The sequence below is a fragment of the Theropithecus gelada genome, chromosome 18 (genome assembly GCF_003255815.1).
Source record: "Theropithecus gelada isolate Dixy chromosome 18, Tgel_1.0, whole genome shotgun sequence".
NCBI lineage: Eukaryota > Metazoa > Chordata > Mammalia > Primates > Cercopithecidae > Theropithecus > Theropithecus gelada.
Genome location: NC_037686.1, coordinates 23675331 through 23697625, shown reverse-complemented (window position 1 = coordinate 23697625; position 22295 = coordinate 23675331). Strand labels below are relative to the sequence as shown.

The 22295-nt window shown below is 41.7% G+C and overlaps 1 protein-coding gene across 3 annotated transcripts in view; it reads left to right on the top strand.

Annotated features, from left to right (window-relative positions):
- The first annotated feature begins 9850 nt into the window (after positions 1-9850).
- B4GALT6 (beta-1,4-galactosyltransferase 6) overlaps positions 9851-22295 on the top strand; it is a 64263-nt gene continuing 51818 nt past the window's right edge. For 2 of the 3 annotated variants that reach the window (XM_025365006.1, XM_025365005.1), the window contains exon 1: positions 9851-10261. In XM_025365006.1, coding sequence (XP_025220791.1) covers positions 10147-10261 — 115 coding nt within the window. In that variant the 5' untranslated portion in view covers positions 9851-10146. The remainder of the gene's footprint in view (positions 10262-22295) is intronic. The other variant, XM_025365007.1, reaches the window with a different exon arrangement.

The window sequence follows — 22295 nt, the reverse complement described above, 5'->3', positions numbered from 1 at the left end:
TATTGTTATGTTGAAGGGTATTTTCTCTTGCCATGGAGGCATGCTTACTGTCCTGCCTTTATCTATCGTAAGATAAGTGATTGTAATTCTCTAGCTTGGTTACTCTCCAACATTCATGGTTATATTTAGGAAGAATTCACATCTTTATAGTATTGAATGTCCTATCCTTTTCATTATTTATTTATGTATTTTATTTTTTTAAGACAGTCTCACTCTGTCACCCAGGCTGGAGTGCAATGGCACAATCTCAGCTCACTGTGACCTCTGCCTCCCGAGTTAAAGCAATTCTCTTGCCTCAGTCTCCCGAGTAGCTGGGATTACAGGTGTGTGCCACCACACCTGGCTAGCTTTTTCTTTTCTTTCTTTTTTTTTTTGAGACATGGTCTTACTCTGTCTCCCAGGCTGGAGTGGCACGATCATGGCTCACTGCAGCCTTGACCTCCCAGGCTCAAGTGACCCTTCCACCTCAGCCTCCTGAGTAGTTGGGACTGTAGGCGTGTACTACCATGCCTGGTAATGTTTGCATTTTTTAAATAGAGATGGGGTTCCACTATATTGCCCAGGCTGGTCTTAACCTCCTGGGCTCAAGCAATCCTCCTGCCTCAGCCTTCCAAAGTGCTAAGATTACAAGCATAAGTCACTGTACCTAGCCAGCCCTTTTCATTTTCAAGCCTTCTTTTTTGTCTTCACTTTGTTGAGTATTTTCTTCATATTAGTTCTGTATATTTCCTTTTCAGTTTATTTATAGTATTATGTATATTTTGTTGCTACTGCACTTGAGATCTTTTGGCTATTATCATGTGATCTCATGTTAACATTTGTATAAAGTAAGTTATAATATTTTATTAATTTTGTAATATAATTAGGTATATTATAGCTCCCATTTGCTGTTTGTCTTTATGATCTTTTAAAAAGTAGAATATGCTGTATGTGTAACAGGTATTTACATATTCATCTATGATATTCTGTTAATAGGACTTTTCTTCATGCACTGAGTGCCATAATATGTTCCACCAGTGATGTACTGGTGTACTTGTGTACTGGTGTATGCAAGCAATAAGCAAAGTCTAAACCATTGTGAGCTGAGTGGTTCCACAACGTGTGTTGTGTTCTCATGTTCTCTGTCTCAGCCTCTCCTTCCAGTTTTTGTCTTGAGTTCTAGTAAATCATTTTTATATGTATTGACTCCCAAAGCTATGGTACTAACAAGGGCAGAGAATCAGAAGGTAGCTGAGGACACACATTTTCTGCCAACTTGTGATGCTTTTAAGGAAATATTTGAGGAAGCAGAGAATAAAGAAAATTAGGAGATTGGTAGAAGTCTTTGACATTTTGAAGGACATTCTAAACATTGCTAAAACTGAGGATTAAGCAATCACTTAAGTACAATACCTATACCACATCTCCATAGAAACTACAGGACCCCATATAAGTAAGTTCAGTTAGAGCCCTAACATCTAGGAATGTATCCCCACGCTAAACTGGGTAAGTGTGCACATTTCTTGATTGACTCTCTTCTGTTAGTTCTAATGAGTTTCCTAGTGAACACTATTTTGGGGGGTAATAGTATAAACTACAAATAACAATAATTTTTATAACTTTCTTTTCCTTACTTTTACCTCTTAATTTTCTCATCTACATGCATTAGCTAATTCTTACCAATCATGTCTTTTTTTGTTATTTGAATGGAGATAATCCTACATTAATCATGTCGATCCAACTTGTTTAAGATAGCTCTTTACAAAATAAGACCACATCCTCTTATTCCTATTTTATGAAGAGTTTTAATATCAGAAATTTTTAAATCATATCAAATGCTTCCTAGCCTCTATAAAAGACATTGTACACCAAAAATGTATGAAAACTGCTCAATCCCATTAGCTCTTAGAAAGGTACAAATCAAAACCAAAATGAGACATCACTATGGTCTACCTGAAATGGTAATAGTAAAATCGGGTTGGCTATAGAAAGTACTGATAAGAATGCGAGCAACTTGAATTTTTAAATGCTGCTGGTAGGAGCATAAATTGGTAAAACCAGTTTGGGAAAGTGTTTGCCAGCATCTCTTAAATCTGAGTAGACACACATCATAAAACCTGCAATTTTGACTACTAAGTATATAACCAACAGAAATGCATGCACATGTGCATATATTTATCCTAGTTCAATTTATTATTGACTCAAATTGAAAACCAATGTTCATTAACAAGTAATATGATAATAGATATTTAGAATAGATATTTATATAATCATTCTAAAAAGGAAAAGATACTGTATTTTTTTCTTTGACTTTATATGTTGAATTATGTCAATAACTTGCTTAATGTTGCCAGGTGCTTCCATTTTTTTTTTTTTTCTAGACGGAGTCTCGCTCTGTCACCCAGGTTGGAGTGCAGTGGCCAGATCTCAGCTCACTGCAAGCTCCGCCTCTCGGGTTCACGCCATTCTCCTGCCTCAGCCTCCCGAGTAGCTGGGACTACACCGCCACCTCACCTGGCTAGTTTTTTGTATTTTTTAGTAGAGACGGGGTTTCACCGTGTTAGCCAGGATGGTCTCGATCTCCTGACCTCGTGATCCACCTGTCTCGGCCTCCCAAAGTGCTGGGATTACAGGCTTGAGCCACCGCGCCCGGCCAGGTGCTTCCATTTCTAGCTGTTTCATATTGGTCACGGCAAATTGGTATTATTACTTTGCACACTGAAAAGGTCGGTTTCTTTCTCTCTTTTGAATAGCTCTGATATACCTAAACTTATTATTATTTTTTTTTACAGTAACTTAAATCATTCCTGTGGCCATAAACTTGTGGATTTTAGCTTAAGAGAGGACCTTGTTATTCCAGAATTCCTGTTTCAGACACAGAAACACTGAAATCCTTTATCAAATTTACCTGAATCCTATTTCTTAATTCAATATTAACCCATTAAAACTTAGAAACTATTTTCCCCCCAGAATGATTCAGTCACTAAAACAGACCGAGAAAATTTTATGAGCCTTAGGACATTAAATATGATAATAAATGAATAGAAAATGGTCTAGAAATATTCTTCATTAAAAGTTATACTCTGTATCATAACTATACTTCTTGAATTGCTTCTCTTGGTTACAGGTATAAGACTCTTGATATGATAAAAGGACACTTTCATAGCATACTACCTTCCATCTATATATTTTATCTTTTGCTTTTGTGAGTCATTCACCTATGAAGATGGCCCTTTTGATAATATGCTCTGGATGAGTTAAGGTGAACTAACTTGTATTCCATTACACAAAACCCGGATATATATATATTTATATATATATATGTAAAATTTTGTGAAAGGTTAAGACTATGTTAATCCACTCATTCAATAATTATTTATTGCCGTTTTTGTACTAGGTTCTAGGATAGTAACATATATCACAAAAATAGAATCATGCCCAGAAAATGACTTTTTAAAAAATTTTACTTTAAGTTCTGGGATACATGTACAGAACATGCAGGTTTGTTACACAGGTATACATGTGCCATGCTCGTTTGCTGTACCTATCAACCTGTCATCTAGGTTTTAAGCCCCACATGCATTAGGTATTTGTCCTAATGCTCTCCCTTCCCTTGCCCCCGACCCCACCGACAGGTTCCGGTGTGTGATGTTCCCCTCCCTATGTTCTCATTGTTCACCTCCCTCTTTGAGTGAGAACATGCGGTGTTTGGTTTTCTGTTCCTGTGTTAGTTTGCTGAGAATGATGGCTTCCAGCTTCATCTATGACCCTGAAAAGGATATGAGCTCATTCTTTTTTATGGCTACATAGTAAGAAAATGACTTTTAAAAGCATTAAATGACTGGGGACTGGGCGTGGTGGCTCACACCTGTAATCCCAGCGCTTTAGGAGGTCAAGGCAGGCGGGTCACCTGAGGTCAGGAGTTTGAGACCAGCCTGACCAACATGGTGAAACCCCATCACTACTAAAAATACAAAAATTAACTGGGCGTGGTGGTGGGTGCCTGTAATCCCAACTACTCGGGAGGCTGAAGCAGGAGAATTGCTTGAACTCACGAGGCGGAGGTTAGAGTGAGCCAAGATTGTGCCATTGTACTCCAGCCTGGGCGACAAGAGTGAAATTCTGTCTCAAAAACAAAACAAAACAAAACAACAACAAAATATTAAATGACTGCAGGGGTTGGGCATGGTGGCTTATGCCTGTAATCCCTGTACTTTGGGACGCTGAGGCAGGCGGATCACCTGAAGTCAGGAGTTTGAGAGCAACTTGGCCAACATGGTGAAAACCCATCTCTACTAAAAAGAAAAAATTCGACAGGCATGGTGGTGGGCACCTGTAATCCCAGCTACTCGGGAGACTGAGGCTGGAGAATCGCTTGAACCCAGAAGGCGTAGGTTGCAGTGTGCCAAGAGATTGAGCCACTGCACTCCTGCCTGGGCAAGAGAGAGTGAGTCTGTCTCAATAAAACAAACAAAAGACTCCCAAAACATTAAATGACTGAACGTAGGCTATTTTGGCCATAAGAAGTTAATTCTTTTGAACTGTGTCAAGTAATAGTTCTTTTATCCTTTTAAGAAAGATGCATGTGTCTACGAGAAAGCTATCTCTTGAGATTCTCAGGAGTAACACTGTGTAGAATTCAAGGAAGATCTAGTATTGCGGATATTGTTTTGTCTGTTCAGTGGCCAAGTTTATGAACTTTCTCTCTAGGCTTGAGTTGCCCAGCTGGTATGCACAGTACCTAAGGTGCCCTGTGTGTCTGGGTTACATAGGTGCCAAGACTGATTTCCCTCAACCTTCAGGGGGCTACCCGGCACCCAGACAGCTTAAGCCTCAAGCTGGTGAAGGCAGCCTCTTTGTTTCCTGTTTTCTTGCTCTGTCGCCCAGGATGGAGTGCGGTGGTGCGATCTTGGCTCACTGCAACCTTCGTCTCCTGGGTTCAAGCGATTCTCCTGCCTCAGACTCCCGAGTAGCTGGGACTACAGGCATGCGCCACCATGCCTGGCTAATTTTTTATATTTTTAGTAGAGATGGGGTTTCACCATATTGGCCAGGCTGGTCTTGAACTCCTGATCTTGCGATCCACCCGCCTTGGTCTCCCAAAGTGCTGGGATTACAGACATGAGCCATTGCGCCCGGCCTAGCCTCTTCTATTTACCCTGGTGAGTGCTTATGTATCATCCCTTACTATGGAAGGCAGTGGGCACTATGTTGTGTGACTGGACTCTTTCAGTCTTCTATCTTTGCTTCTCCTTGTCTGCCTTCCCACCTTCCAACCGCATAGTTTTCTGAACAAATTCTCATTTCTGTTGGACTGGCTTCTTTTTCCAGTCAGCCTAGGATTTGCTGGCCTTGAGTCCAGTCAGTGGCTACTGTTTGGCAGCTCAGATCCCCTGTAAGGCAAAACCAGCAATCTACTGAATAAACCTAGCATTAAGCTGAGAAAAATAATGAACAAAGCTAACACCATCCATTAATTTTCTCATTTTGACTTACCAACTGATGACAAGCAAGGACTAGATAGTGGGGCCTTCACTTTATGTACCAGTTTTTTCCCTGTCAGTGTACCACGTAGTAGTATACTTTATATAGTTTCTTGGCAGAGAGGTCTAAGGCAAAATTGGTAAAGAAAGTTTGAAATATGGATTATGTATATTTATTTCTAAAAAATGAAAAAAAAATACATGAAGAAAACACTTACCCTGATAGGCAAAATAATCTGTGTGAAGATGAGAGCTGGTGTGGTTTGTAGTAAGGGCAATGAACTAGGCTGATAACATCTGGGCTTTTTTCCCAGCTCTGCTACCTTTATACTATGTGACCTCAGGCCCGGTATTTTACCTCCCTAGCTTTGGTTTCTCCGTCTCAAAAGGACATAATAATACTTGCCATACCAACCCCAAAGGGATGTTGTGAAAACGATATCAAAGTGGTTGGAATGCTTGAAAATGCTAGGACATTCGTATGATGTCAAAGAATGATCTTGGATCTAAGATCAAAGAGTTCAGGCACTTTGAGATTAGTAAGAAATTTGGGTCAAATGCTGAAGTAGGGCTGCTACCACTACAGCGGTTTTCTTTCAAAATTTTAACTATAATACAGAATTATCATAGAGTTATATATTATTTCACATAAATAGAATTATTAAAATTTGGCTTTAAAGTGATCATATTTGTTCTGAAATGGAAATCTTATTTAAAATTTATTTTATATAACCTAAATAAGATACAAGGACCAATATCATTTTTCTCACCAGAGATCTGACCATATTCACAATGCAAATTTGTATTTATGAGAAGTATCTGTACCACAACATTTTGGAATTACATATGTATATATACATATATATACTCAATTATATGTATATAAATATTCCATTTTATGAATCATGCCAATGTCTTTTATATGATCTACAATTAAATACAAATTCAATTGTCTAAGCATAATTCATCAACCTAATAATTTTCTTTAGCTGAGTCTCAGATGCTGAGACCATGCATTTAAACAGATATAATTACTATCTTTAATCAGTGATTGTAACATGAAGATCTGAATCTTTAGCTACCGTAAAAGTGAGATTCTCTATGCTATTTCCTTTCATTTCTTTCCCCAATTCACTGAAAAAAATTAGATATTTTTATTTTACCATGCTCACGAGCAAATTCAAAACACAGTGTATATTCTTCATCCTCACTCAGATAGCACAGACCAAGTAAAATGTCATCCATCTCATAAATAAGTACATTTTTCTTTTTTTGTTTTAATTGTAAACTCTGCATATACTTCTTATTAATACAAATAGAAAACCATTAATTATGACTTAATTTATTCCGTTTGATACCCAAATATTTAAGAGCATGGTGTCCCTAGTGGACAGAAAATAATAAAAGGAATACTTGGTGGTAAAAAACTTAGAACAAAGCCATTAAAAAATATTTATTTCTGTCTTACTGTTGTAAGTTATATCTTACTATTATAGGATTAAGATCCTTTTAATGGCATTGAAAGACAGACTTTTAGATTTCTGCAAGGTCACTCCTCTGTTATGGGGCTTACTTGGCTCCTGAGGAAGTATCAGTTGATATTGTGGGTTTGGAAAGGCTCAGTTAGCATTTCTTGGGCACTCAGTATTTAATCTATCTCTGTTTTAAACATGAGCTGAGACCCTGAGGCATCCCTCAGACTATTAGAGACAGACTTAACGGGTGACCCACTAGGAAATTTGGTGTTTAAACAGAAAGAGATAACCATCATTTGTTACTGTGGACAGAGAGTGACTGAGAGATTTCTAAAAATATATTTTACATATACTCAAATAGTACTTACCATGTACCAGCCTCTCCCATGCTCTTTACAGGCATTGATTCATTTAATTTAATCCTCACAACAATGACTGCACAGACTAGGCTTGTTTTCTGGTACAACAGATGAAAGCCTACTCCTGGGGAGAGATAATCAGTCTTAACAAGTACCGTGGGGGACACTTGCCAAGAGATAGGGTTAAAATTAGGAGAGATACCGATGGCAGTCATCTATGCCAGCTAGGTTCATCTGTACAGTCTTCAGATTTCTTAAAGATGAATCATCAAATTCTACCATGTTACTACTTCTCTCTTAGTTTTATCGTAACCTTTCCTTTGAATAAGCCAACCTTGCCTGAGAAGAATGGTCTACTACCAGGTCAGCAAAGGTATGTAACTCTCTTTTGACTAGTGGTATGGTGGTATCTGCTTTGTAATCAACCAGTCGAACTCATGCAAATAAAGAGAAATGAAAAGTCAATGGGATTGGAGAGGGGAATACCATAATTTTTGCTTCCTCAGCATTCATGACTTCTTTTGCTTGCATAGGTTTTCTTTATTTTACAAGTGAGTTTTCTTTTAATGTTGTTCCACTTTGCATTTTAAATTTCCCTTAAGCAACTAAAAATGTTACAAAAGTGTCATTACCTTTCACATTAAATATCAAATTTGCCAAAGAAGTTGAGTTGTGAGTACTCCAACAAGCAAAATATTAAAGAATGAATTTCAACTTGCTGATTCCACCTAGTGAACTAACGGGATATAAGGGAACCTCTTACGTTCCAGACACCATGCTTGGCATTATGCACAGTTACCCATTTAATCTCATAGCCTTGCAAGGGGGTATTATATCCACTGTTTGAGGGTGGAGAAAACAGGCTCACACAAAGTAGTAGCTTCCAGGGGTCTCACAGTTAATACTAATGAAAGGCTTGGGCTTATAAATTAGGTGTTTCAGGTTCCACATTGCACAGCACTATCTCAGAGACTAGGGCATGGGCATCGTGATAAAAACGTACCAAATTTATTGGTTATCAACGACAGTTCCATTTGCAAATACTGAGCAAATAATGGCAGTAGGGCATCCCGCCATTTCCTGCATGATTAGTTGAAAAAGAAATACCTGCGCACACATATTTGAACAATGTGATATAGCTAAGGACCTGGACAAAGTCAGCTAGCAGGAAGAAGCATTTGAACAAAGGGTAGACCACGGCCTAGGACGTGGATGAAGACACCCGTCCGTTTGCCTCCTGAAGCAAGATGGGGCTGAGGCGCTCAAGGGCCTATTGGCTTCCCAGAAGCCTTTTCAGCCCCGCCTGAATACAGCAAGGTCGACCCAGGGTTCACCTTCAGCGGTGAAGGCAAGTCCTGGTATAAGGGACGCACATAGGTCCGCGCCACATCCTGACACAGTTTCTACAAGAAGGGCGGGATGGGAGGGGGGCATTCGTTAATCCAGGTCAGAAATACACCTTGTTCCTCGAGGGAGGATCTTGGACGGAAATTCCACCCGCGAGGTCTCCTTTTGGAGATGCCCTTTTCCTTTCAGGTACAACATCCTTCATTATGTACCCCCAGGGTAGAATGTATCCGGGGCTCGCAACGCGACCCTTAGTCCCCAGCAGTGCGGCCACCGCCGGGTCCCCGAGCGGGCGGGAGCAGCGGTGACGCAGGAGGCGGCGGGGCCCCGGTGCGGCCGGCGCGAGGAGGGGGCTGCTCGGCGCGGACCTATCAGGACGCGCGGTGTTTCGGGCGCGGGGAGGGCGGCGGCCTCCCGGTTTCCTCGGGGCCCGGCGCAGCGCCGCCTGCCGAGTTCCGAGCGAGCGCGCGGAGCCCGCGGGGGTCTCCGGGCGCGCCCGCCGGTCCCGGTTTTCCTGCGTGGCTCCCCCGCCCTTTCACGTCCGCCTCTTTCTCCAACCAGACGCGGCTCCGACGGCGCTCGGCCTCCTGCTCTTCGGGCTCCCCGGCTCAGCCCGCAGCGCGCATCGCCCGGTCGCTCTTCGCCTGGTGTCCGCGGGCCCGGCGGGGGCGCCTCACCTCGGGCGCGCGGCGGTAATGCCGCTGCCGCCCTTGCGGCCAGGCAGGCAGCTGGCGGCGGCCGGAGTCGGAGCGCGTTCGTCGCTGGCCGGGACGCCGCCCTGGCCTGTGCTCAGCTCCCGCGGCGGCCGCGGGGCGCCGGGGCCCGGCGCGGCATGAAGAGGAGGCTCGGTGCAGGCGAGCGCCCAGCTCCTCGGCCCCCAGGGCCCCCGCGGGCCCCCGCGCGTCGCGCGCGCTGGTCGCGGCCCCGGCGCCCACGCTAGCCCCGCGCAGGCACGAGACGCCGCAGCCCGGAGCAGAAGGCGGAGCAGGAGGCGGCGCAGGCCTGCCGAGCGGACGCGGGCGGCACGGACCCTGAGCGCGGAGCTTCGCGGCGGGACTCCGCCGGGCGCGGGTAGCGGTGCCGGGCGTGCTGCAGTTCGCTGCCCCTCTCCGCAGGGGCGCCGCCGCGCGCAGCCTGCGCCTCTCCCCACCTGCAGCTCCTCCTCCCGCCGCTGCCAGGCGGAGAAAACGCGCCTCCTTGCCCTTCCCCGGCCTCCTTGGGTCCTGCCGTCCCCAGGCCCCCAGCTCCCGTCCCCTCTCCCTCCTCCACCTCTTCCCCCTCGGCCTCCGCGCCTCCCCTCCCCCGACTCTCTGGCCCCCCATTCATTCCGTCCGTTCCCTCCCATTTCCTCCTTTCCGCTCGGGCCCTCTCCCCAGAGCCTCCCCGCGCGGATCCCGCTGCAGTCTCGGGGTTCTCAGCACATTTATGGAAGTTTAGGGCCTGGACAGTGGCCCCGAGTCCGGCGTGAGAGCGCAGCCTGGGCTGCTGGCCGGGAAGAGGAAGATGTCTGTGCTCAGGCGGATGATGCGGGTTTCCAATCGCTCCCTCCTCGCCTTCATCTTCTTCTTCTCCCTCTCTTCGTCCTGTCTGTACTTCATCTATGTGGCCCCGGGCATCGGTAAGCACCGAGACACACCCTCGCTTCCCCTGGTCACACCACAGCCAGCGCAGGCTGTTAAGGATGTTACTTCTGGGATTTTGAAGCTGTTTAAACAGGGGCCCGCAGAAAAGCGTTTTGTTTTAAATATTATTTCAGAAGTGTCAAACTGCTTCAGGGCATGGCTTTGGTATGTGAGTTTTGTTAATTCATGCATTTCGTTGATGCGTGTTTGTTAATAAAGTAAAAGATTGCATTAAATAGACATGGCAGAATTAGTGTGATGGCCCGGGATGCCCTAGTCGCTTTCTTGAGTGTTCATGACAGCTTTATCCATTTAATGTTAAGTCTTTAAGCCTAAACTCAGTGCTTAATCATAGTTTTATTCAAACACTCTCGGGTATAAGAACTGGTTGTAAAAATATGGAGGAGCCAACAGCAGGGAATGTGGTTGAGTCCAACGATGTGTGTATTCTAGGGTCCTAGGTCGCTTTTTTAGAATGGGGTCAGTGGACATTTGTGCCATACTTGGGGAATTTTAAGGCGATGAGTTGTCTGTATAAACAATGCTCCTTTATTTTAGTCTGCTTGAGTCGAATTTTCAAGGGTAGGTTACCTTTGCTACCTGTTAGGATGACTTCTGAGAAAATAGTGATTAAAATAACCATTATCTAAGGGAACTTGTAGTTTAAAATGTTAACCTGTTTATCATTTTTTGGCCTTTGGTGCAAAATACACTTTTGTAAAACTACTTGAATTAACTGTATTACATATCCTAATTCCTTGTCCCCCTTTTGTTGAAAAGGAGCCAATGCGGCGTTAATTATAGTGAATGAAAAATAGGAACTTCACATGCATATTAAAATAGGTCATATTTCCAAAACTTTTCTGAGTTTCTCCTGGCTATTATGTATTTAATGTTCAATTACTTAGTAACAGTGACCATCTCCTCTCATTTCTCCTTACACACTATGGTCGTTTGAGCCAGTGCTGTTTGTTCGGAGTTATCTAAAAATAAAATGCCCCTTACAGAGTGAAAACACCTGCAGAATTTTGAGACGGAATGATCAGGGTATTGTCTTGACTGTAGTAGATTATTGTAATGAATTGCAGCCGGGAAGGAAGATGGAAACCTCACCCAGACTGCTTCATTTCTTAAAATTACTATGAGACTTTTCCTTTAATACATTTTTGGATTCAGTGAGGTGTATAAACTCAGATGATGATGTTTGAGAAGAAGTGGATTGTGAAATGATGTATCCCAAAATAGAAGTTTTAGGGTAAAGTTTGAAGAATATTTTAACATTATTGCAGTTTTCCTTTAGGCCAGAAAAAAAACAAAAAAACCTCACAAAAACCTACCCCTTGAAGCCTATAGTACAAATGACAGTGGTAGCTTAGTGGATTTGATATTATCTAGATATTCAACAAGGGCTTGCTTTATTTTTTGCCCTTTTGGAGTCTTATAAATTAACTCTTCATTCTATAGCAATTTTTACTTTCTCATGTAACTCTTCAAAAGTTCGGACATCTTTGGGGTATGTTATTTTACTAGGGATTTAACTTTGAAAGATTTTGGAGAAAAAGTTTTTTTCACACTTACATAACAATTTTCCCACTTTCTTAGTATTATGTGTAACATGTTAAAGTTATATTACTCAAAAAGCTAACCAAAGGAAATCAGAATTCTAGTCATCCCTTTTTTTAAAGTTAGTGCATCAGCATATTATTTGTAGGTTCTTAATTCAATTTGTGTGAAATACTAATAAATTTTTCTTACTTGAATGCTTAATGTTTGCCATAGAACGGTCACTGATATAATGTAAAAATTTTGGCAAATGTCTTGTAGGCAATTAGATTGACATGGCTTAATCTACTCTTTTTTTGTAGGTCTTATAAACGATAATAAGTTATTAAAACCAGTTAGAAGAGTGTAAACCAAAAACTTATAAAATGCTGTGAACCTGTCAAGCTGAATCTGTTTCCAAAACCCTGTACCATTTAGCCAAAATAAGCCTCCTTTTTAATCTTTTGTATCTTTAAGTATTGGGAAGCAGTTTTCCAAAATGCAAATTTTTGCTTGAAAGTTTGAATTTTATCATTGGTAACAAATACTGTCAGTTTTTCTTGAAGTGTTAGGCTCACTTTGCTCATTTTCGAGAAAATGTAGGTCAGATACACAAGTTTAAATAACCATAGTTTTTCAGTTGTTCTTTCAAGGAAAAATGATGTTCCATGAAACATGTGGCTTGTTGAATTCATACTGCGGCAATCAATCAATTGCACAAGTGCTTCAGATTTCTTATTTATGAGACATATCCAGAAGTAATTAGGTTCTTATAACTAGTTTTTATTCGATGTATGTAGATTTTTCTTGAAATAATAACTTCAAGAAAACAATTCATATTTTAGCCTGAATTACATCTTGGGGCAAAATGTGTTTATGACTAAAATATGTGTTGTATGAGTACTTTTTATGTGCCCTAAATAAACATTTCAAATCTCCTCTGTTAAGAAATTACTATTAATTCTACCATATCAACCTGTTTGGTAGACTTTAATTCTATTTCCCTACTTCTTTTCTGTCCTGAGCCCTGTGTCCCAGGTAGATCTTCTGTCATTTTAGTTCCTCCTCTTTGCCATTGTGAGCAGATACATCACAGTTGTAAACAGCATAATCTGTTTAGTTTCCAGTGTTTTCAGATGTTCCTCAGCATTTCTGGACTATTTGGGTTGTCAGCTGCAGTGAGTTCCGTGGAACTCAAAGCTCATTATTTTCAAGGAAACATTTTTCCTGAAGTGTCTAATGCATACAGGAAACACAGGGATTGTCTTTACATTATAAACCTTACTACTCAGGGAAACTGGATGGCACACACCTGCCCCATCACCACACCATAGGAAGTCCATGGACAAATTGCTCCAGTCCACCCAGTAGAGGCCAGAGCCATAAATTATTTCTTATTCTGTGTCTACCTTTGTGCATGACTGCAAAGATGAGTGCAGTTTCTCGCCAAGGTTTTGACTTGGCTGGATTGAGAATAGAATTGCATTTAATAGGAAACCTTTATTAATATAACTTCCAATATAACATAGTCATTTTCTTGCTGTCATATCAAAGATGAGCTGACTTGTAAGTTCATTCAACAATGAGTGGTGCACCCAAGAGAGGCTGGACATTGTTTGAGGTATGGAAGATAGATGACTAAGACTTAGTTTCTTCCCTGAAGTACAATGGGATGAGCCCCATAAAACGGCTGTAGTAAATCGCTGGAAGGCATGTGGTGGGGAGTGAGGGCTGGTTAAGGATTTCCAGAGGAGAAAGTGGTTGAAATGGAATGGATATGATTTATCTGGACTGAGCAAAGGGATCCTAGTCAGAGGGAACAGCATGAGCAAAGCTTCTAGAAGATGGGAGCAGCTCCATCCAGCTACTGCTTAGGGCTTGGAGTGGCACATGGGCCGGGTTATGAAAGGTCTCTAGGGCTCCAGTGCCCAGCCCTGGTGTTCAGATGCATGAGGTGTTTAAAATTCCTGGCAGAGAGAGACTGGTCTTTGTTCATACAACTTTATCAAAGCTGTCTGTGATTATAAAAACATTGATAGTGCCTGTAATCAGTGGGGCAATATAATAGGAGGAGATTACATAACTTCCCTGGGAGTGGGAATTTCACTGTCCATTTGACTCACCAGAAGCCCTGACCTTTCCTGGACACACTGATGGGCTGTTTTGCTCTCTGGGTAGAGGTGAAATCTGGTGGGGCCACTGTGGTCTGACTTCTCTGGACCCTTAGAGGAATTATCTGGCTGAGTGCTTTGTTATTTGGGCCTCCCTGGGGTGTGTGCGCTGCTGGGAATGGTGGAGGTGATGGGGACGGCGGGTAGTCAAAGTGTGGGATCTGTGTGCAAGCATGTGTGTTGTGGGGGAGGTATCTTAGGTCCTTTGCTCAGAGTCCCTCTGGCATTTTGGCTGGGGTTCTTCCTGGGCTAGCACAGAAGGTAGCTAGTTACCCTGCAGCTTTGTTATAGCTCTTTAGCCTCCTGGCCCTGGCAAGTGGGCCTGGCTGTGTTCTTTGGAGCTGTTATAGTCTGCTTTGTTTCAAAGGTCTTTCAGTTTTATTCACCCAGTGCTCTGATCTGCATGACCCATTTCAGGAGTTCAGATTTGGGCCATGGTACTGGGCATGTCTTTTCTCTGGGCCTCCCTTACTGGCCGCATATCCCATGCTTTTTTTGTCTTGTGAGTAGCAGGAAATGTCACAAGTTTTGAAAACGATGCAGCCCATTGTTTTAGAGTGACCCTTCTAGCATGAAGGTGGATTATAGGGGGAAATGGACAATAGAAGATTAGAACCATTGAGGTTGGTAGTTCATCAGGGCAGAATTGAATGGATGGGAATCATGGGTTTGAGGAAACAGGAACAGGTTTAAGATGAGAGTTGGATTCTAGCTTAGACCTTCAGGTAGCTATTAGTAGGGAGTATAGAAAGGCACGTCTTTGGGGGGCTATTTTGGTTTTAGAGAAATGGAGTTGGGATCGCTGTGTGATATCCAGGAAGAATTAGTAGGCAGGCAGATGGAAGTAAGGGCTTGCAGCCCAGGAGAGAGATTTGGTTGTCTTCCTCATGTAGGTGAATGGTATTTATCTGTTTATCCTCCAACACGCCTGAGTAATAAAACTCACTTCTGCAACTGGAAGTGACTCACTGTGTTACTTCCTCTGGAACATGGAATCACAGGGGTTAAATTGGAATACAGAGGAAGACCAAGTATAGTTTCAGAGTATCTGATGAGATTTGCTACCCTCCTTCTCACTCCCTGGCTTTGTTACAAGAGTCAGTGGGTCCACTTCACACTCAAGAGATGAGTTGGCCTTCTTAGAGATTGTTTGCACAGTCAGATTGCCATTCCTGAGTAGCATATGTAACTCAGCTATATCTCTTTAGTGTAAATTAATCCAAATCTCATGCCCTTGTGGGAAATTAGGCAATATTGAACGGAAACTTGATTCATTGAAATCTGGCAATGCTAACTGCTATTTTTCCACCTTAGCCTTTCTTTTACAAATACATTTGGTAGGTCTGTTAAACAATGTGGCAGAGTAAGGCAGTGATGGGTTTTTTTCTGCAGCAGTGCTTATCATTACTGCCTTTAATGTTTATTAGAGATAAAAATAGCCATGTCTGTGATTACTTTTAGAAGAGGAACTTCTAACCTAGGTTTGTAGTGTCTGTATGTAATAGGTATTCCAAACACTATTTGTAATTTGCTTGGGAATAGAATGCATTTTCCTTTTGAGGCAGTGTGGTACACAGTAGTTAATTTGCTAACCCATCCTGTGGAAAGCCTGTTTCTCACAGGTTCTCCTGCAGGGCTTCTCAGGGCACTTGTTCTTCTGGGCTTCATCTCTGATGGTTGTAGCTGTGGCTTTTCCTCTCACCCTCAGAGCCCTTGCATTTGCCCCTCTCTCCAAGATCCCAAGGCCAGGGGAAACTTGGGCACAGAAGCATTGGTTTCTGGAGCCAGAGCTATGGGCAGAGCAGCCCCAGGAGTAAAATCCCAAAGATAGCCCACCTCCTTGTCCATATTTGGAGATCCACATCTTCCCTGCCACACCCCTGACCCCTTGCCAGTAGGGCTAGCCTTGTTTGTGAAATGAGAGAAGAAGGACAGGCTCTGGAAGACGGCCACTTGCCTAAAGTGTCACACATCATTGTTGGAAGAGCTGAAGTGTACACCTTAGGATTCCTGACTCATTCTACTGTGCCCTAGTTGAAGGAACTCTCATTTTTGTCCTGGAAAATGGAAGATTTTGGGGAAATACAAGCTCGCTCTTCTTCAGTTTGAAGGAATACTGTATAGACAAGCGATGAAATTTTTTGGATAGCCTAAGTTAGCATTAAGGGTAATTACAATGAGGCAGAGTTGAGGTTTATTGAAAAGAGAGAGAGAAAAAAAAGACCAACCTTCTAACCGACCTGCAATCAGTGAAATAAGTGGCCTTATGAGTGCTCCTTTCCTTACACATTATCAGGTGAGGGTAGATGACCGCCTCTTAAGGCTGTGATTACTCTGGAGAGGGTGCTTTGTTTGGGAGACTGTACAGACCTCTAGGATTCCCTTAAACACTGGTGCTCAGTGCTGTGTTTATACTGTGTGCTTAGACTCTGCAGCACCCTGGCTTACCCTGCAAAAGGGCAGACCTGCTCCTCCACCTGTCTCCCACCCACATTGTCTTTTGTGACTCCTTTTCCCTTTCAAGCCTGCCTTTCATGTTTGTCTTAGGTAGAAATGTGGAGGTGGGAGGGGAGGCTGAGGTGAGATGTGTGGGAGGAGTGATTTTTCTAGAGCTTGGGTTTCCTAGCTCGCCCTTGGGAGTTCCTCAGGCCTGTGTGTTTGCAACATTCTTTTTCTAGTCCATTTTCTTGGCCGCCTTGGACCAAGCTGGCTTTTGTCACAACTGCCTGAGTCTGCGGTTTGCCAGCCTAAGCAGAGCAGGTTGTCCCCACCTCTTTGCCTTTCTCTTTTCTCCTTTCCCCCTGGTCCCTCTGAATCTGTTTCGCGTTTTCTTAATTCCTGGAGGACACGGTGATTTAATATTTAAAAGGCGTTTTCATTCAAATTCTGCCTTTTATCAGGATAATAACAAAGAGAATAATTATACAAGTAATATAGTGATTCAAGTTGAAGATCGATTCAAGTGAAGATTGAGAGTAGGTTTTCTGAGGATACCCATAATGCCTTTAACATGCCTTTGGAAAATTAGGCATTTACTCCAGTTATAATGAGATTTTTTACCTTATATCTTGGGCCCACTGGAGACTTTCAGGTAGCACCCTGATTCTGTTTTTCTTGAGCATTTACATCCTGTATTGGGCCAGTTTGATTTGCTGTGTTTCATGGTCAGACTGCCTGTGGACATAATTAGTTTTGGTCTTAGCAGAATTTAGCTCAGTTTGGTTTAAGATACAGCAATACCCCTCTTCAGTTGAAATAGGAGAGCTAGCTTAAAGGATGTTTATGTCAGTAATTATATTTTTGGCTGTGTAGCACAGCAAAATGTTTAGGAAAATATACTTGGTAATTTCAAATCTTAATTTTTAATTTTTTTTTCCTCCAGAAATGTAGTATGACTTTTTGCTTGCATCTTTGTTTTTATGTTTGATTACTTGAATTAGTGAAAGTCTTTGGCTTCACCAAATTGTTGTGTTATATATTCATTAAGGATGAAACAGATACTCCTATGTCCAAATGAATTGTGGTATATTCAAAAGCTTTGTAAAAGAAGGTACATTTAAGGCCGGGCGCGGTGGCTCAAGCCTGTAATCCCAGCACTTTGGGAGGCCGAGACGGGCGGATCGCGAGGTCAGGAGATCGAGACCATCCTGGCTAACACGGTGAAACCCCGTCTGTGCTAAAAAATACAAAAAACTAGCTGGGCGAGGTGGCGGGCTTCTGTAGTCCCAGCTACTTGGGAGGCTGAGGCAGGAGAATGGCGTAAACCCGGGAGGCAGAACTTGCAGTGAGCTGAGATCCGGCCACTGCACTCCAGCCAGGGCGACAGAGCTAGACTCCGTCTCAAAAAAAAAAAAAAAAAGAAGATACATTTAATATAAGTTAAACTGATTTGGAAGGAAGGGTCTACTGTTTTACTTGTTACAAATGTTATGTTTAGAGAATTACTACAAGAAATAGTTTTCAAGTATGAATGTGCTTGAGGCTTATTTAAGGTGATGTGCTTTAATAAGCTTATTTCCCAGGTCTTGAAGATTCTGAATCTGATTCGTTTTTAACACATACCCAGATGATTCTGCACACTGGAAATGATATTTCTGAAAAATACCCCAAATGGTGGGGAAAAAATAGTGCTTCCTACTTTTCTAAATTGATTACTTACATCATTTGATTTTTTTTTGGAGACGAGTCTTGCTCTGTTGCCCCAGGCTGGAGTGCAGTGGCTTGATCTCAGCTCATCGCAAGCTCTGCCTCCCGGGTTCACGCCATTCTCCTGCCTCAGCCTCCCGAGTAGCTGGGACTACAGGCGCCCGCCACCACTCCCGGCTAAGTTTTTGTATTTTTAGTAGAGATGGGGTTTCACCGTGTTAGGCAGGATGGTCTCGAACTCCTGACCTCGTGATCTGCCTGCCTCGGCCTCCCGGAGTGCTGGGATTACAGGCCTGAGCCACTGCACCCGGCCGATATGGTATTTCATAGAAATAATCTTACCTGTTGAAAACCTAATTAACTTGTTTATAACATCATGTTTTACTGGCAATAGAGATGGCTATCATCGTGAAGAAACTTTTCCTTCAGAAGAGAAATGGACAGATACATTATTTATGCCTGCCAGGATCATGTGTTCCTTTATGAGTCTGCAGTGACTAGGTGATTGGGTCCTGGGTTATCCTAAATTTGTTTAGTGTTTTTAATTATTAGAAAGAGACATTGTAATTCACTTAAGAGCAGTAAAACTTATTAAACTGTATAGCATTATAGGTTGTTCAGTGGAAGTAATTTCAAAACGTTTCCTAGCATTTGGCTAGAAAAGTCATTTTTATAATATCTTTACAGTGGTATATTTAAGTAGCTATCTGAAGTTTGTTACTATAACATGATATCTTGATTGAATACTATGGCCTGTTTTTATATATTTGAGGCAAATGTTAATATGATTTTACTGAAATCTTGTTACTATATTGCCTTCCTGATAATTAAGTTAATTGCTCAGAAATTATGACTTCTAATTATAGTGCAATTTTCAGTTTGACTCATAGGAAGATAAATTGGACATTATTTTCATTTGAATCAAGAGACCAAAGGTAGAGAATTAAAAGGTGCCTTGTTTACTGATTTGAAAATATGCTTTGAAAGTCTTTGAAATTCATTTCCTACCAGTTCCCTTCTCTGATTCTCGTTTTAGGCTCATTTTCCTTTCATGAATACTAAGTTGGAATTCTGAAAGGTATTTTAATTGTGAAAACACAAGTAAATTGAAGATGATTATAAAACATATTCAAATAGTTCACATTTTACTTCATTTTGATAGACTTCTTATATATTCTACACTTATATACTCTGACATCACTAATTTTCAACAATTTTATAATGTTTCCTGGGCCTGCTTATTTATGGCTTGGTCTTTCAGTCTGTAATGTCATTAAGTGAGTTTCCTGATTAGATTTTTAAGATCTGTTTAATTGCCTGCATTCTTCCTTCCCTGATTTCCTAATTTCCTCCTGATTCCACTTTCCACAGTGTGGTTCATAACTCTTAGGGTTCCTGTCATGCTTTAAAAAAGCTATATAGTTATTTTAAGTGAATTATACGGTGCATTAGCAAATGACAGGGCTGATAGTTATCTTTTGTTAGATAGTGTTTTCATATCACTAGGTTCAGAGTCTACTTTTTGAATTATCAACTAGGGTTAAAGTAGGCTGAACTAATGATCTGGTTGTTGCAAAAGTCCGTCTGATGTTTTAGACAGTTTGTGCCTTTGCAGGATCTTGGTTCTTTACACAGGAAGCCAAATGGCCCCTTAACTTTTGGCATTGCTTGGTAAACGGTAGGCACTCAATAAACACGTGGATAAACATGTTTCCATCCTGAACATTTTTAGTAAGATCATTGGAAAAGTCAGTTTTTATTAAAAAATGTTTAACCTTGATCAGTATTCCAACACAAAGAATCTCCAGAAATAACTTAAGATTGTTAAACTGCAGAGTGGAAGTTGTAAAGACACCTGTTACAAAGATTTCTTGTCAGTTTTTATGTTTGCATCTGCAAAATCTGCAAAGCTTGAGTTGTTAGCTAAGATCTGAAATAGATCTCCCATATGTGATCATTGTATTTGTTGTTTGATAAAGTGGGGCTCTGAACACAGAATTCTTGCAGACTTTGTCAGCTCATAACTTGAAAAGTAGAGGTAAGGATGTTATATGTTAGTAATAATTTGCACTGCAGATTTCCTTGAGTCCATACCTGGTTTTAAATTATTGTTACCATGGTCAGACAAATAGTACTTTGACATAAAAGAATTTTTTTTTTTTTTTTTTAAAAAGCCTGGCACATCCTTGATGTTTGTCATTTTTTTGTTTTTAATCCAAGTAGTACCCATCTTCCTTAGTCCTAGCTGTAGTATGAATAATATTTCATGAATAGTCTGGCCTAACCTTGGGGTTTACACGATAGTTATTGAAGATAACATATTTTTCCTTTACCCACATGGATGAGTAATTCTTGGGGATTTATTGAACAAGAGGCTAGATGTGGAAAGAAGAAAATTTTTCAGTGTCAGAAACAGATATTTAGAAGATTATCATAAATCCTTAGAAATTCTTAGAAAGAGGTACCTGATTCACATATCTGTAGTTAATATTGAGTGGTGCATTCAGATTTTTACTTTTGTCTATATTATTTCCTGTGTTCTGTAGATAATACAGGAAATCATTTTCTCTTCTGTAACTTTTAAGGATCCCTTCTGGCTTTCTCCTCCTCTTTGTATTAAAGGAAATCTGGTTAATCTCTCATATGTTCACTTCCCTTATAACTTTTTACAATGAAGATTTCTTTTTCCTTGTCTCTCCCTCTCCTCTGTGGCCTTGAACCAAGGTTTCTTCCAAATCCCTTCCCCTCAGAGTCACTCAGGCTTGTGCTTGAATCCTGAGTTGTTAATTCTACCTGTGTTAACTTTCTTTTGAGTTTGTTTTCTCATCTTCTAATGGACAAAGTTGTACCTGTCATGGGGTGGTGTGTTATTTTCCTAGGGCCGCCGTAACACATTACCACATGTCGGCTTAAAACACCACGTTTATTTTCTCAAAATTACGGAGGCCAGAAGTCTGAAATTAAGGTGTGAGCATGACAGTCCCTCTGGAGGCTCTGGAGAAAATCCTCCTTGCGATTTCCAGCTTCAGGTGCGTGGTGGCCGTATCACTGCCTCTGTCTTCACATTGCCTCTGTGTGTGTGTGAAATCTCTCTCTACCTTTCTGTTACAAGAGTGCTTGCCATTAGATTTAGGGTCCACCTGGGTAATCCAGGATGATCTCCTCATCTCAAAATCCTTAGCTTAATTACATCTGGAAAGACCTCTTTCCAAGTGTCACATTCACAGGTCCCGGGAATTAGGGTGTGGGCATATCTTTTTGGGGATTTCCATTCAACAAACTCCAGGTGGTTGTAAGAATGAAAGGAAATATAATTGTGTATGTGTACTTACATATATTTATATGTGGACTTCAACTCAGTGCCTGACCAAACTCAGCACTTAGTAAATGTTAATTCATCTACTGCTCTTCAGAAACCTATGCCCGTCAAGCTTCTATATCCCTGGAAGATTTCAGCAGTCAGTGCTCAGTTCTGAATGTTCCCTTCCACTTGGTGCCCCACCTCCGTCCTCGTTGGTGACCACCAGGATGTCTAGCTCTTATCTTCTGCCCTCACTCCGCCTGGCCATGCCCTGGGTGTCAGCATAGCTGTGGCTTGCTCTCCTTTGCACCTCTCCAGACTGCAGCCTTCTTAACCTTCCGCTTCTAGGGGTTTCTCACCTCTGTTAACAGTTATGTCTCATCCTCACAATGACTTCTTGTCCTCTCACTCTCCTTTGCTTTTTTTTAAACTCTCTATCCCACTTGGCCCTTCCTAACTTCCGTTACTACCCATCTCCACTCAAGACAGATTGTCATTCCCTGGGTGTGCACCGCTGCTGTGCACCTCAGAGCCTCTGCTTAAACTTTCCCACCAACAGAGTGGTTTTCTCTCCTTCCTCTTGCTTCCTTTAGTGCCTAAAATTATTCACCCTTTCTTCTAGTTTGTTCCACTCAGGCGGCAGACATCCTCTTGCAGAAAACCTTCCCTTGATCTTGCTAATCACTTGTTTGCCTTTTCTGAAACTTGCTGCTTTCACTTTGTCAGTGTCCACTGAAATCTTTACTATTTTCCTTTTGTTTCCACTGCTTCCTGAAGCTGCTGTCTTGAAGGCTTACAGTGATCTCCTATAGGCTTTTCAAAGAGGCTGAATGGTATGATGGTCAAGGGCTAACTTGCTGGAGCCAGACT